The sequence below is a fragment of the Diorhabda sublineata genome, chromosome 8, assembly GCF_026230105.1.
Source record: "Diorhabda sublineata isolate icDioSubl1.1 chromosome 8, icDioSubl1.1, whole genome shotgun sequence".
Taxonomy (NCBI): Eukaryota; Metazoa; Arthropoda; class Insecta; order Coleoptera; family Chrysomelidae; genus Diorhabda; species Diorhabda sublineata.
In genome coordinates, this window is record NC_079481.1 from 17,041,149 (window position 1) to 17,055,782 (window position 14,634).

Consider the following 14,634-nt stretch of genomic DNA (forward strand, 5'->3'; position numbering starts at 1 on the left):
TTTTTTTTTAGCTAAAAATACTATTAATCCTTTGAAAAGTTTTTGATTGAGTACTTGAGAATATAAATTACAATTTTATAAGCGATATTATGAGAAAAACAAATGCTAAATCAGCCGAGTTTAGGCTAAACATGGCGGCTACTCTCATGTGACCACACAGTCTCTACCAAGCTACTGTAGGTGAGATCGCTTCTTAACAGTAAAACCAATATTTTTGATAGTTTATATCAAATATAATGTAATGGTATAAAAGAGTTTAATGTTTCATATAAAATGTACCATGAAATATACCATTATAATTATTATTTATATTATTAGTAATAATTGTCTTCAATTGTAAAAATTTATCACAAATTAACGGAGAAAACTTATATACCACTTATTCATTTTGAATCCAGATGCTGATACCTTACAATTAATTACAAAAAGATGTTTTATGTTAAACATTTTTAAACCCTCATTGTAACGATTCCTTTTTTTTCTATTAAAATTAAAATTCAAATTTGTATGATAAAGCGAATCTGGTATGGTACAATTTTTATGCTGATGCCTGAAGCTGAATTAGAGTGACAAATGCTGTGACGTGGTACGTGACCGCTCAACTTTTTTGCTTGGCATTATTAACATTTTTCACATATCCGAGCACCTACTCGAACACAATTATTCTTTGATTCAGATGACGTTTTAGTTAATTCGTACCGCGTGATCGTATTTAACGTCAAACGACAGCATGAAATTGCGCCTTAAGTGTATTTTGACAAAAAGCTGAAATTTGATTCGAATAGAATCAAAGTGGGTCATTATTTTCTCAATTATTCGAAGTCAGGCAAATATGGGAGACTAAACCGAACTATTTTCACAAAAAATTAATAAAATAAAATAGTGATCCACAACCATTACAAGCACTCCTTTAACTTATTAAACTTTCTTCTTATCCGCTTTTATATCATATTTTTAGATATATATTTGTTATTTATTCTATATTCATAGATCCATAGTATTTGCAACCATTCCTATTATTTTTGAATTACGAAATGTGTTTTTTGTTTCATATAAATATGTAGATTATGAATTGAAGAAAGAACTGATTAAAATTAATGTTCCATGTCCACTTAACAATAACAATACAATTATATTGATATTTTATGAAATAACAGTTATTTTAGAAATAAAAATATTCAGCTCCGGGAATTTGCCTTTTCTTCGTATCCTGGGCCAATGTATGTATGTAGATATTGGGGTGTCGCATACCCTGCGACCCAAAGGATCTATTGTGTCTCCCGCTCTTGCTGCGATACTGGGAAATCCAGTGTTTTAGCTGAACCGTTAATCCCATTCCTTTTAAAAAGTCTTGAATGTGGGATGGCTGTAGCTGTCTTCTATTTCATACGCTCCCAGGTGTAGTCCTCTGGAGTTCCGTATTATCTGCTAAATCCAGCATCTTCGGTTGTCCATTGAGGCGACAGTGCCCCGATAGGACTCCTGTTTGTATTCGTAAATTATTCTTACTTAGGTTAATAAATTCAGCGAATCTTCTAAGGTTAAGTTTCCTAGGAGAGCCTATATCACCCTTATAGGTTGTCCCAATAATTGGTTTTGCTCCTATCTACCTTCTTTTCAAGTGCTTTGATCTGTAGCTGATACCACAGAAGGGTTCAACAACGCCCCATTTGACAACAATATGACAACAAGGTTTTTAGAGTTTGCATTCTGGCTACAGGTGAATAAACAACATTAATTTCATCAGTTTGTTGAGAGCCTCTTACAACTAAACTAGCTTTATAAGTATTACTAGATTTGATTGAATATACCTATATTACATCCAAAACTTTATTATTATCTATATTTTCGACTAATTTTAAAGTTTCATTTTTATTGAAAACATCAATTTCTTTATTTATGACCTTTCTTCTGATTCTAACGCCTTAGCAAGAGGTACATTTGTGCTACAAAAAGATACTACTGTTGTATACAACATAATCATTAAATTTCTGTGCAATTTTTTTCGATCGCTCAGATTTACGAAATGATTCATTTGAAGATTCACACAACCAATTAAAATACTCAAATCAGCCTTTTTGTCCCATTTAGAATTTCTTTTCTGTTTCGGTTTTGTAACAAAAACAACTACCGTATAAGCGTAAATTTGAAACATTGGGTTTTTTAGCAAAAAATATTTCATAAGGTGTATTTTTAAAATAGTTCTATTAAAACGTTCTGCTGTTTCATTTAATTCGTGTACATAGGTTGGATAATTATTTATAACTATGCCACTTTCTTTATCTACTTTAAATCTCACTATTCAAATATTCTGTGTTATTACCACATCTCAAAAATTTAACCCTTTTTCCAGACAAATTTTCACTCTCATTCACTCAACCAAACAGTCATACACTTCTACTTTGGATTTCATTTCATATACTTTAGCAATGTCACTGTGATCATAATAAATGAAATGAAATATTTCTCACTTTGAACTCCAATAGTTTTAAACGGTCCACAGACATCAGTATGAATAATTTCTAAAATTTCTTTAGCCTTCTCTCTATTATTTTTAAATGAAATATTACTCATTTTATTTTCAACACACGTTTTACACTTCATATATTCAGATTCAAGTTTATTGGAATACCACTAACAGCTGAGTTTTTGACAAAACATCCTAAGTATTTAAAATTTGCATGGCCTAACAAACGGTGCCATTTTTCTTTTTCACTTATATTTACACGAGTATTCTTATTTGCTATATTAACCCAAGAAACATCATTATTCTATTCATCTTACTTTTCATGAAATATAAGCCATTATTGTTGACCGTTACTGTTGTTACTTTACTTTGAAAATCAATAATTCTAGATATTTTTCCTTTATATATTATCGTATTATTTTCTGTAACTTACATTTATTAAATTTGACTTCATATCTTTAGACATAAAACACATTTTTCGTATCCACTAAATCTTTTTGATTAAATGCATTAAAAGAGCTTTTGACATTAGTAATTTTTGGGGCCTTTAAAATCCTATTATTCCCTAAATAAACATTTACAGGTTTTTTTAATACCGTACATTAATCAAATAATTTTTTATTGTCCGTACAACCACTATATAGAAGCCATTGTATTTCATTACTACTTACGCTCTTCCTACACAATAACTTCCGAAGTTGTCATGCGCTCTACCGTAAGTACGCTGGCCACGCGGCATTCACAATGTGCCTCTCTCGATTGACATTGGGCCGCCATTTTTACAATCATTTTGGGTAGCCTATTTTAAATCAATGATAAGTCAAGATTGCTTTTCAGAATTCCTAACTAGTTGTCAGTATTACTTTGCTATCCTAGGACATAACGCAATAGATTACATGTTGACACTGTTGCCAAAATGTTGGTTGTAGAATTTAATTTATAACATTTGACGTAAGGATTTTTACAAATTCATTTCGAAAGAAACTGAGCTCTTAAAGCAGGTTTCGGTGAACCAAAAAGATGAATAATTATTTTTATTTTGTAACTCAAAGAGACGAAATTTTCTTTGTTCTATTGTTTAACTTGAAGAGAAGAGGTTTTTGATTATTTTTATTTCCAGTTAAGAAAATCCTCAATTATGTAGGGTGTTCGGCCAAACTTGCTGGTCTGCCCGGGTAGTAGGTTTGATCACCTGGCAACCCTAAGTATGAGAACATCTTATATAAAACTGGTGCCTGTCAAGGCACACGTCGTACGCATGAGCTCTTTCACAAATACAAGAGATCATGCGCTCTCCGCACAAGATACATATACGCACGAATATAAATGTAGTACAGATACAATAAGGAAAACACCTTTATTGGATATGTAACTGTATTCAACGTTATGATGAAAGAATTGTAAATAGGTTAATTAACCATCATAGGTTTAAGAAATATCTATTTGAGACCACATATGCAGATTTGACTTTATCATCGCTCTTCACATTTTGCGAACAACTCTTGACTTAACCAAAATATTATCTGATGATCTTCAAAGTCAAATATTGAACTTCAAGAATGTTGAGGTTAATCGAAAGCCATCATTCTGAAGAAATATTTAATAATATGATATTTGATGCAGCTGTGAAAGATGCAATGCAAAATTATATTCAAATAAAAAGTCTTCGGACTGTAAGGCTCATATTCATCATTCATAAATATGCTCATCCCATTTTTAGACGTTCTCATTTGTGAAATAAAGAATAGGTTTCTCAAAACCATCACTGAACTCACCCAGCTTTTTAGTGCTGTTCCATCATTTAGTAGGTATCAAAGGTATAGAAGTATCCTCTTCAGCATTCAAAGCTTTGTGCGACTCATCTGTTACGTTTCACCCTAATATAAAAAAACTTCCGAGTTTGCATTGTGTTCTACCTGTCACTTCATGCACTAGCGAAAGAAGTTTATCAATGAAATTAGTAAATAATTACTTAAACAAGCGACAATACAGATTCAACAACCTGGCTCTGATGATCATTTATAAGGATACAATAAACATGAATCCTTTGGAGGTAACTATAATAGCCTATGAGACCTACCTATACTCTATTTTCGTATGCTTGTATACACATATAATTGAAAAGTTTGCTCAAAAGCACACAAGGCAATTCCAATACCTCTAAAGTGACTAGAGATGAAAATAATGGCAGTGTTAATTTTCAGACCATCACTCCAAATCTTCCAAAAAATTCCAAATGTGTTCCCGTCATTATTTGTTCATTTTTAGCCATTAGTATTACTCTGAAATATTGAATCTACAATTTACTTGAAATTAAATTCCTTACAAATTTTTAATCTGCCTTTTAGTAACTTTAATCTGTTTTATTAGTAAATTACTAAACAAAACATCCTGGAAACCCATGATGTGAACACATGTTTTTATTCCATGAAATTTCAACAATGAAGCTTTATTATATGATTAAAATTAAGGAATTAAACTAAAGTTAACTTCTTAGTTTAATTCCTTAATTTTGTGAGGCTGCGAGCACAGAATGCGTTAGGTCAGTATGTATTGGTGGTATTGTTTTGTTTACAACATCCTTGTTCTTTAGTTATTGAAATATTCGCGTTATTGCGCCGATTCCGCCGTGGCGTTTTAATTGTAAAACTAATATCAAAAACTGAAAGGAAAAGGCAATTTCTGAGAGTTAGCAATGTCCTTTAGACAACAGAACCCTGATAGACAGTGTCAGGAGCTTTCCATATTCATATAACAAAATGGAGCAATACAGGAAATTTCCATTGGTTTACCAGTAATTTATAGTAATCCTTAATTTACTGTATAAACCAAAAAATTAACAAGTTTAATGTTAATTTTAATTTAGTTCTAATTTTGGCTGGATAAACCAAACTTAAGGAGTTAAAAGTTAGCGAACTCTCAAGTTTAACTTAATTTTTAATTTTGGCTGCATAAACAAAGTTTTAGTTGAAGTTTAATTCAAATTTACTATTAATTTTCTGCATGAACTATAAGTACCATTTGAGTGTCTTTCAACTGGTAATTTAATTTTTTTGTTTAAGGTTTAATTTTGGCTGAATAAACCAAACTTTAATCAATTTCCTGAAATTCTCAACAAACCCACCAGTTTTTCTCAATCGAAAAATTGGGACAACAGCAAATATTTTTTCATAGTACCTTTTTTAATTTTCAATATGTAAATATGCAAAGATTGCTGCCAATTTTCTTTTTCTAAATAATTCATAATAATCATGAACAATTGTTTGAACCAATAAAATGTTAGGATACATTTGTTGATTAACCATTTTGCCTCACGAAATTATTACCGCCACAACAGTATATTCTAACCTATCAACGAATATTTGATGACAACTGACATCAGCGAGTTATTCGATCATAGACAAAGTAATACTAGACTGCACTTTCAATAAAATTAGTGTTCCAATATTGAAATAATATACAAAGTTACGGTAGAACTATCTCTATAAAGAGTTCCTTTTAATTTCTTATATCGTACTCTTTCCACCGTTATATTTTATTACTCCCTTATCTCGGTTCATTGTGCGGTGACAGTGGAACAAAGATAGTTCTAACTTAGACCCATAGATCAACCACATCTTAAACCCATAATGTAAAGACTACAAAGTGTGTTCTTCCCGAGTGCTCATTTTCGATTCGTTCCGCGCATCTCTTTGGGAATAAATTCTCATTGGCTGTTTCCCAGCTGGTGCGCAATAGCACATATTGTATTGTAGTCTTTACATCATGCTTAGACCAGAAGCTGTTTCTTTCTAAACTAGGAACATTTTTTCTATATAGAAATTATATACCCTGGTATGTTCTGTGTATTCAGTGGTCTAGAATTACTACGTCTATGTATTCGCTGCATGAAAACACCTCTTAACAATTAGGTCCCAAAAAACAGTAGTAACATAACCAACACAAAATGGTTTATTAAACAAGATACAAAAATGTTGAAGAGTGTTTCAGAAGTTATTAAAGAGCGTGAAGATTTTCTCCATCATCTAAATAACGATATCAATAAATATGATCAGAATATTCAAGAATTAACTAAAGAACAAGAAAACTTAGATACCTTAATAACAAATTTAAAATCACTTAAAACATATCCAGAACACGAAGCCTTAATTCCGTTAGGTAAAAATATTTATATGAAAGGTAAAATTGTTCATACTGGGGAATTCTACATCAAGAAAACTGCTTATCCGAATCCATTAGTTTTGCTACAATCAGCTGATAGAACTATATCTTGTCTTGAAGAAGAAAAAAAGGATAAAGAAAATGAAATCGATAAAGCCGAGTATGCTAAATTTCAAATAGAGGAAAGAGTAAGATTGTTAAAAGGTGAAGAAACATTTAATGATAATAGTGATTTGCCCAAGGAAATTAAATCTAACAAAGGTGTCGCTGTGAGGGTTGGTGATTATTATGAGATATTGGAGTTTGAAGAGTAATATCTTATGAATAGATTTATATAATCATAAAGGACCTCGGAGAGAAGAGTATAGAAAACGTTTGTCAACTCTAGATTATAAGGTATTTCCACTTAGTTGTTTTTCATGAAATTTGTAATCAATTATAAAAGTTTCTAAAAGTAGGTATTTGGCAATTGTAAATTGTAGTGGAAAAAAAGTCTTATCATTCTTAAGTTCTGTAATAAAGTATTTATTACATAAACCTTTTTAGTTGTTTCACTAGTTTTAACATTGAACTTATACAGGTTAAATGCTCTAGTGAAAGGGGGTCATGACCCCCCCCGAGCTGGTTTAAGGACTTAGGTGGACCACTAATTGAACATAATGATTTTATTTATATATTTTGTCATCATACAGATTTTAGTATCTACATACCTTCAATATTTAATTAATTTAATATAATAACTTTGTATGATGGCAGGACATACCGCAGTCGATTTCTGATCTTATTTTAAATTGTGACATCGATATGTATATAAGAAAATTTTTATGTATTATGGCTACACTACCTGTCAGTGTAGCAACAGCAGAAAGGTCTTTCTCTACGTTGCGCAGAATTGAATCTTGGCTAAGATCTTCAATGGTTGAAGATCGCCATGTTCATAAAAATGTACCCATTGACATAAATGATGCAATAACGCATTTCGGGAGAAAATGTAAAAAAAATTGATTTTGTTATTTAAATATATGTTTCTATTTTGTTTGTTAGAAACCCTTGTTGTACCACCTCTTCACTTTTGTGGAGTTTTGCATTATATGCAAAATTATTATGGAATATAAATAGGCTGCCTTATTCCGTGCGTGGTAGTGCTTCTCTGGATGTCTTCAAGAGAAGCAATATGTATGTGTATATGTACAAGTTATTATGTGTTAAGTTTTTCAAGTTTACAATAAAGAATAAATATTTTTAAGTGCCGTTCTTACGTACAATAATAGAATATCGACTTTTTACTTGTGTCTATTGTTATCAAAATTAAATTATAAGTTCTTGACCACGACTATGTGACCCCCTCCTGGCGCCCTTGGCTCTAGTAGATCAACCTATTCAAACAATGCCTCCAACAACCTTAACAATAGAGTGCTAGCCATAAACATTTTACAGGGACCGCTAATGTGAGCAAAGCTCAATATGAGGGACTGTGGACCCAAGTTCATTTTGAATAATAAAAATAGTATATTATATTATAAGGATTAAAAGTGTATATTTTTTTACGAGCAATATTTGCAGTTGCGAGGCGGAGCGCAGCCGAGTGAATGCAAAATTACAAGTAAAAATAAGCACTTTTAGTCCGTATCATATATACTATTTTTTCTCCAAACATGTCAAAATTAAAATAAATTTAGTTTTATTCAAAAATCTTTAATAATTTGGTAATAAATTTGAACACTTATTAATTATCACAGCGATAGCAAGTCGGTAGTCATGGATATCTGGTATTGTTGGTAAATATCAATTGTCAAGTAGACGTACTAATCATATAATTTTTGTAGTAGTTTAGTAGTACTTTTAGTCCTAGGATTAAAAGTAGCGTTTTTAATCCTAGGATTAAAAGTAGCGTTTTTAATCCTAGGATTAAAAGTGTTGCTAAGTAACGAGCAAATTTTTGTACGGTAAGGGAATTCATGGCTTTTGCACCTGAAAATAGTACAAAAATGTCAACATTTTTTGATGGTTAAAAGGCTTTGCAGACAATAATCCATGATTTGATAAAAGCAACAACAATGCTGCTTGTTGCAAATGGCGCTCAAATCCTAATAGGGAAAATGGATCAAGGTCACTCTCAAAAATTCCACCATTGACTGGAGAAGTTGGATCAATCGCAGTGACCGAAACAAAAGCATGGATGGATCGAATGTTTGCTTAAAATTCAACTCTTGATTCGAGGGAAAACTACCACTAAGTCTGCCTGGAGTTAGTTCATCTATGGGATTAATAGAATTTCGACTCCGAGTGGTCGCAAAACGTCTCAAATACTTGGACATGAATAAAGCTACTGACCTTGATGGAATACCACCAACCCATACTAAAAAAAAGGACGGTTCCCAACAACTGCCGTGGGATTGCTTTAGTCCGAGCCATTGCCAAGGTCATGGAGCCATTAACCAGAATACTATGAGATATCTTGAGCCTGCACATCATCAGCAACCATCAATCCGACTTTCGTAAACATAGATCATCTAGAGATTTCCTAGTCTATGTCACCAACGTATGGACTGAAGCTATAAAGAATTATAGGGAATCTCGAGCAAACGCATTGGACATATCGAAGGCCTTTGACAGGGTTTGGTATGCCAACCTTCTAAATAAATTAAGATCGTACGGTTTGTCGTCCTCTCTTATCGACTGGCTTAGTAGACAAAACTGCAAACCCGTAGTCAGCTTCGCCGACAATAGTACACTGTTGACGTCGTTCAAATCAGCCGCTCTAATAAAGTCGTCTAATACCCAAATTCGTAGGCAGCAACAGGTCACTACCATCAACAATGCAGCAAAGACTTAATCTGCTGTTGTTACAAAGTCAGCTGACACTGCGGCTCAAGTTGTTGGCTGTTGAGGTTGGAAACAATATGTCCTTGCTTATTACGTGGTCGATTTAGCTAAAGCAATTTCATAAAAACTTGAAGCTCTCTTTAAAGACTAAAAAGCTATATACATCTTCTAGTCCTATACAAGGCCCAGGTTCGCCCATCTTTGGAGTATTGTTCACACATTTGGAGCTCTGCTTTGGAACCAAGCATACCCCGAGGATGCTCGACTCAATACAGAAGAGAGCAATTCTACTTATAAGCGATACAGAGTAGATCAGAAACTTGGACAGCATAGAGCACAGAAGAAAGGTTCCCGACCTGACTCTGTTTTACGGATACTACCATGGCAGATCCTCTTCTGAGCTGTCCAACATAGTCCCAAAAAGAGCAGTATTTGCAAGACCTACTCGACAGGCAAACGTGGCTCATGAACATCAAGTTTGACTACAGACGCCCAGAACGTCAATTTATTGGTACTTCTTTTTTTGGGGAAGTGCAAGCCTGTGGAATCAGCTACCAATATTTGAGTTTTTAGTGGTGTTTTGAAAACGTGTGAGACATAAGCAATGTATTTGGATATAGTGTTTAATAAAATCTAAGCTAAATTTTGAGAAAAAGATGAATTTGAATGGTTAAAACACTTCAAAAAGCACCAGACGATTACTAAGAATGCTTTGAATCATTTGATTAACATTGTTACAGCCGATGATAAAATTTGGTAAGAAACTGTTGATTTTTATTGATAAATTCCCGAAATTTCATTGCCAGCTCATGTATAAATGGTTTCTGTTTTTAGTTGTATTGTGCGCAATGTAACTTATTATTACTATTCACCTCAATCTAACTGTATGGCCAGTATTATATCTAAGTAAATTTTTAGTTATGTAGGAATATACACATTGAAATATTTTATAGACTTTTATTTTATATAATAAAAACAATTTAAAAAAATGGACGGTCAAGCATTGCAGTGAAATACTTAAACTAAGTTTAAATATAAATAAACATATATATATATATATATATATATATATATATATATATATATATATATATATATATATATATATATATATATATATATATATATATATATATATCACAAAAATAATATTTCTTGATAAAGCTTAGGCACTGCTTTGTATAAGGCCAAAAAATATGAGATTCTCATTCTATTATAGTGCCAAATTCGATATATAATTTATGTAATCATTGAATAATTTGGAAATATAATTTGGACAGTAGTGCACTTTGTGAAAATTTGAAATATTTCAAACTATTTCAAAAACAAGTGGTATTAATGAAACATTAGAATTGGTCAGTGTGTGGTTCTCAAAGAAATCAATTTCAGTAAGAAGAAGACTAAGATCTTGTGATATCAGTTCAAATAACAAATTAAATTACTCATAATCATTTTTACCCTTTTTCTATTAAAAAAGTTTGAGTCAATTGATTGGTTATTGACCCGTAATAATATCAATGTTACAAATTATCAAGAGGAATCCATTGGTATGTATATAATGAAAAGGGCTTTTAGATGATTTATGATAATATTTGAGATTTAGAAATTTATGTTACTAGAGGTTACAAGAACCACTTGATAACAAAAAATCAATTTTAGAATATTATTAGTGATTTTTGGTATGTTTGAAACAATATTTAGCCATGTCGAATTTACTCGAAATGAAATTAAGAAAGAAAGAAAAAAGTAGAGAAAAATGAGAGGCTCTGGAAACATCTGAAACTACTGCAACTTCTAAATATTGCCTTACAATATGTTATTCTCTCTATTTCAAGTTGTTTATAAGCTGCCCAAATATCAAAATCAGTTTTATAGTTTTATATTGATAGGCTTGACAATAAACTCATCATAAATATTTTCTGTAGGAATTTCGTCAACTATATTATCTAATCATGTTGAAAAAATATTTAAAATGTACACTATAAAATATGAACGAAATAGTTTGTTCAGTTTCATGTATCCTGTAAAAGATATTAAGATATTTCCAAATTACTTTGATCCTTTCATAAATAAAACAATCATTCTTAATTTTCATGTGATTCGTGTCATTATAATCAATACTTAATCACTAAAAAAATATTTTATCAAAAAATTAACCTAATTATAAAAGATTGTGAAAATGTATAGAATAATAAAACTAAATCTATTCAGCGTAACTTATGATCCAGGGAAAGGTAGAGTGTATTCAATCATTATGTTTACACAAATATCTATATTCATCAGTAAAATAATTGATTTATTTAAAAAATTTATAAAGATTTCTAATTAATAAATTTGTTGTTTAATTTGGATTCATAAACTTTTTTCATACATCGGATGGATTTTAATTAAAAAAAATTGGACGTCATTTTATAGATGGTGACTCAAAATGGATTCTCTTACACAGCATTTCTTTACAATTTCATGTTTTATTTATTAAATTAGCTTACTTTTCATGAAAAATACAAGGAGAAAAATTAGAATTACTAGAGGGTTGGGGAGTTCAAGATGTAAAACGAACTAAACTATTATGGTCCAAATAATCTACTAGTGAACGAGATGATCACTAAATGTTTTTAGAAACAGAAAACTAATTCATACGTAAAAACAAATAAGAGGTTGTGAAGTAAATTGAAGTATTAGAATAAGGTGGCGTGCGTTCCATGAGACCTGCAACATTTCATTCAGTATAAAGATTTTGTCTTCAAACATCATAAGGATGTGTAATAATTAACCAGAAAAACAGTGAAACTATTTTCAACTAGAGTAAGCTATGGAGGTTGTTTGTTAAGAGTGCAGTATAAGTTTTGACAAATATGGTTATAATTAACAGGTGAAAGTTGGGTATCTTTTTTAGTCATTTATCGTTTGCTAGTGCAAAAGTGGTATTATCTTGATATCTGAGTAGTCCGTTGGCCTGCTGTAAGCCTTGATCTAACCTTAATTGAGCATATTTGAAATGCTCTTGTACCAACTTCTATACATTTACAACAGCTTCGTGACGTTCTTATTAAAAAATGGAATCAAATCGACCAAGTTTGTATTCAAAATTTAATTTCTTAATCTTTAATTTTTTTCACTTTGTTTTTATTATGTTATTGTTATTACCATTACCAAAATGTAACAGATAAAAATAAATTGTAAAGAAACGATGAGTTTTCATAACAAAATATGAAATTATAAGGTTAAACAAATCAGACAAATTGTGTCGCTCTGTATAAAATAACTTAAAATTCAAAACATGTGTTACATTTCATTTAAATTTACCTACAACATTAAAATCATTAATCAATTTATACTACAAGTGGTGTAAAAGATCCAAAGCGGACAATTGGATTCTCCCAATCTAAAATATTGTCTGAAATTATATTTACAACTTTGTATATAGAATTTAGTTCAGTAAATTTATACTTTAATTAGAGCTTTTGAAATTCTCTTGTTATTTTGCTATGCTAAGTTTATGACCTTATATGACCCCTATAGGAAGTGGAATTTCAAAGAGTTGATTACCTCGAACAAGAAAAGTTGTAGAGTCATTGTATTTTATTTGTCGCAGATATTTCGAACACTACCTTTGGGCTAAATAAGCAAGTTACTTAGTATAAAAAATGTCCCACTGGTTTTCGGTGATAACCTTAATATTTTAGCCCTGCCAGTAAGTAGTTTTTTTAGAGCAGGTGCATGGAAGAATAAAAGTTTTACATTCTAGCAGCCATTTTAGTCGATAAATAGAAGTGTGTGCACGTGAATTATTTTCTTATTGTATTCTTTCACCGAATCAAGTAATTTTTAAGTTTTTATAGTATATAGTATATATATATATATATATATATATATATATATATATATATATATACACTATATACTATAAATACTTTTTTTTAAATTAATTTCATAATTAACCTATTCATTACTTAAAACTAAATGTTTTCTACGTGGTCACTCAAATTTATTACATAAATGTACGTAGTTTAGTCACAATAAGCTCTAATATAAGAAAAAAGTCTCTTCCCTGGTCTGTCCCCCAATCGACTTTATAAACCAGTAATTATGAATGTATTAAAATTCAATAATTACTTTAGTATCGTTAATTTTATATAGAAAAATAACTTAACAGTAACAGTATCTTAAAAGTAAAATTGCTTATGTTCCAATTTTTTATAAAAAATATCAACATCGAAATTTGTCCTTCGTGTTTCGGGTCTTGTCCCCTGGCTTTTTGTTTTCGTTTAAAAATCAGTTTTGTTTTGCTAATCTGTGTAAGTTGGAATTATGGAGTGTAGAGAAGGAGTAACATCTCTTATGGACAGTACGTTTAAAATATGATCTGAGTTCTGTAGGGATAATACGTGGCGCTGATTGTACTATGGGATTGAGATCTGAAGTTAAACACTTACTGTATAAGAAATTATCAAAGTTGTGACTGACGTTTGATTATATTCATGTGAAAAGCTGTGCAATCCTTAATATCTTATTAGATTTTTATTTTTTATTAAGAACTTGATATATTTCTGTACCTGCTTGCATAAGCTAATTACCAATGATATTTTAACAAAACTATAATTATTATATTTGTTGCGGATAGAGTTCAATATTTTATTTCTATGAACCAAAATGTTTTATTTTCAATTATTTTATTATTCTTATTGATATTTTTATATGACTATAACTATTATATTAGTTGCTAATGCAGTTCAATATTTTATTTTTATGAACTGAAATATTTTTTTTATTATTCTATTATTTTTATTGATCTAATTATATCGCTATAATTATTATATTAGTTACGGATTAAATTCAATATTTTATTTTAATCAACCAAAATGTTTTTTTATACTATTTCATTATTGTTACATGATTCTACTTTTTTTTTCATATTAGAATATATGTATTATCTAAACCAAATAAATAGCTAAATAATAAAGTTAATTTAACGAGATTCTGTTATGTTAATCGTTTCATTATTTTAATACTACTAATTTCATTATCACAATGCATTATTTAAAGCATTACTATACAGTTATTTTCAAATCAGCGCGAAAAATTCAAGCGAATACCCTCTATAATCAGCGCCACCTATTTACCCATCAAAAATCAGCTCACATTTTTTAACCCAGAGACGTTCCTCCTTCTCTACACTC

The 14,634-nt window shown here is 30.5% G+C and overlaps 1 protein-coding gene across 1 annotated transcript; it reads left to right on the forward strand.

Annotated features, from left to right (window-relative positions):
* The first annotated feature begins 5,755 nt into the window (after nucleotides 1-5,755).
* On the forward strand, nucleotides 5,756-7,165 carry LOC130447842 (uncharacterized). The gene has a single exon (XM_056784878.1). The coding sequence runs from the start codon at nucleotides 6,439-6,441 to the stop codon at nucleotides 6,940-6,942; it is 504 nt and encodes a 167-aa protein (XP_056640856.1). The 5' UTR covers nucleotides 5,756-6,438; the 3' UTR covers nucleotides 6,943-7,165.
* Nucleotides 7,166-14,634: the final 7,469 nt, after the last annotated feature.

What these genes read in the sequence shown, in the direction of transcription:
- LOC130447842 (XM_056784878.1), top strand. Translation starts at nt 6,439, where the DNA reads ATGTTGAAGAGTGTTTCAGAAGTTATTAAAGAGCGTGAAGATTTTCTC.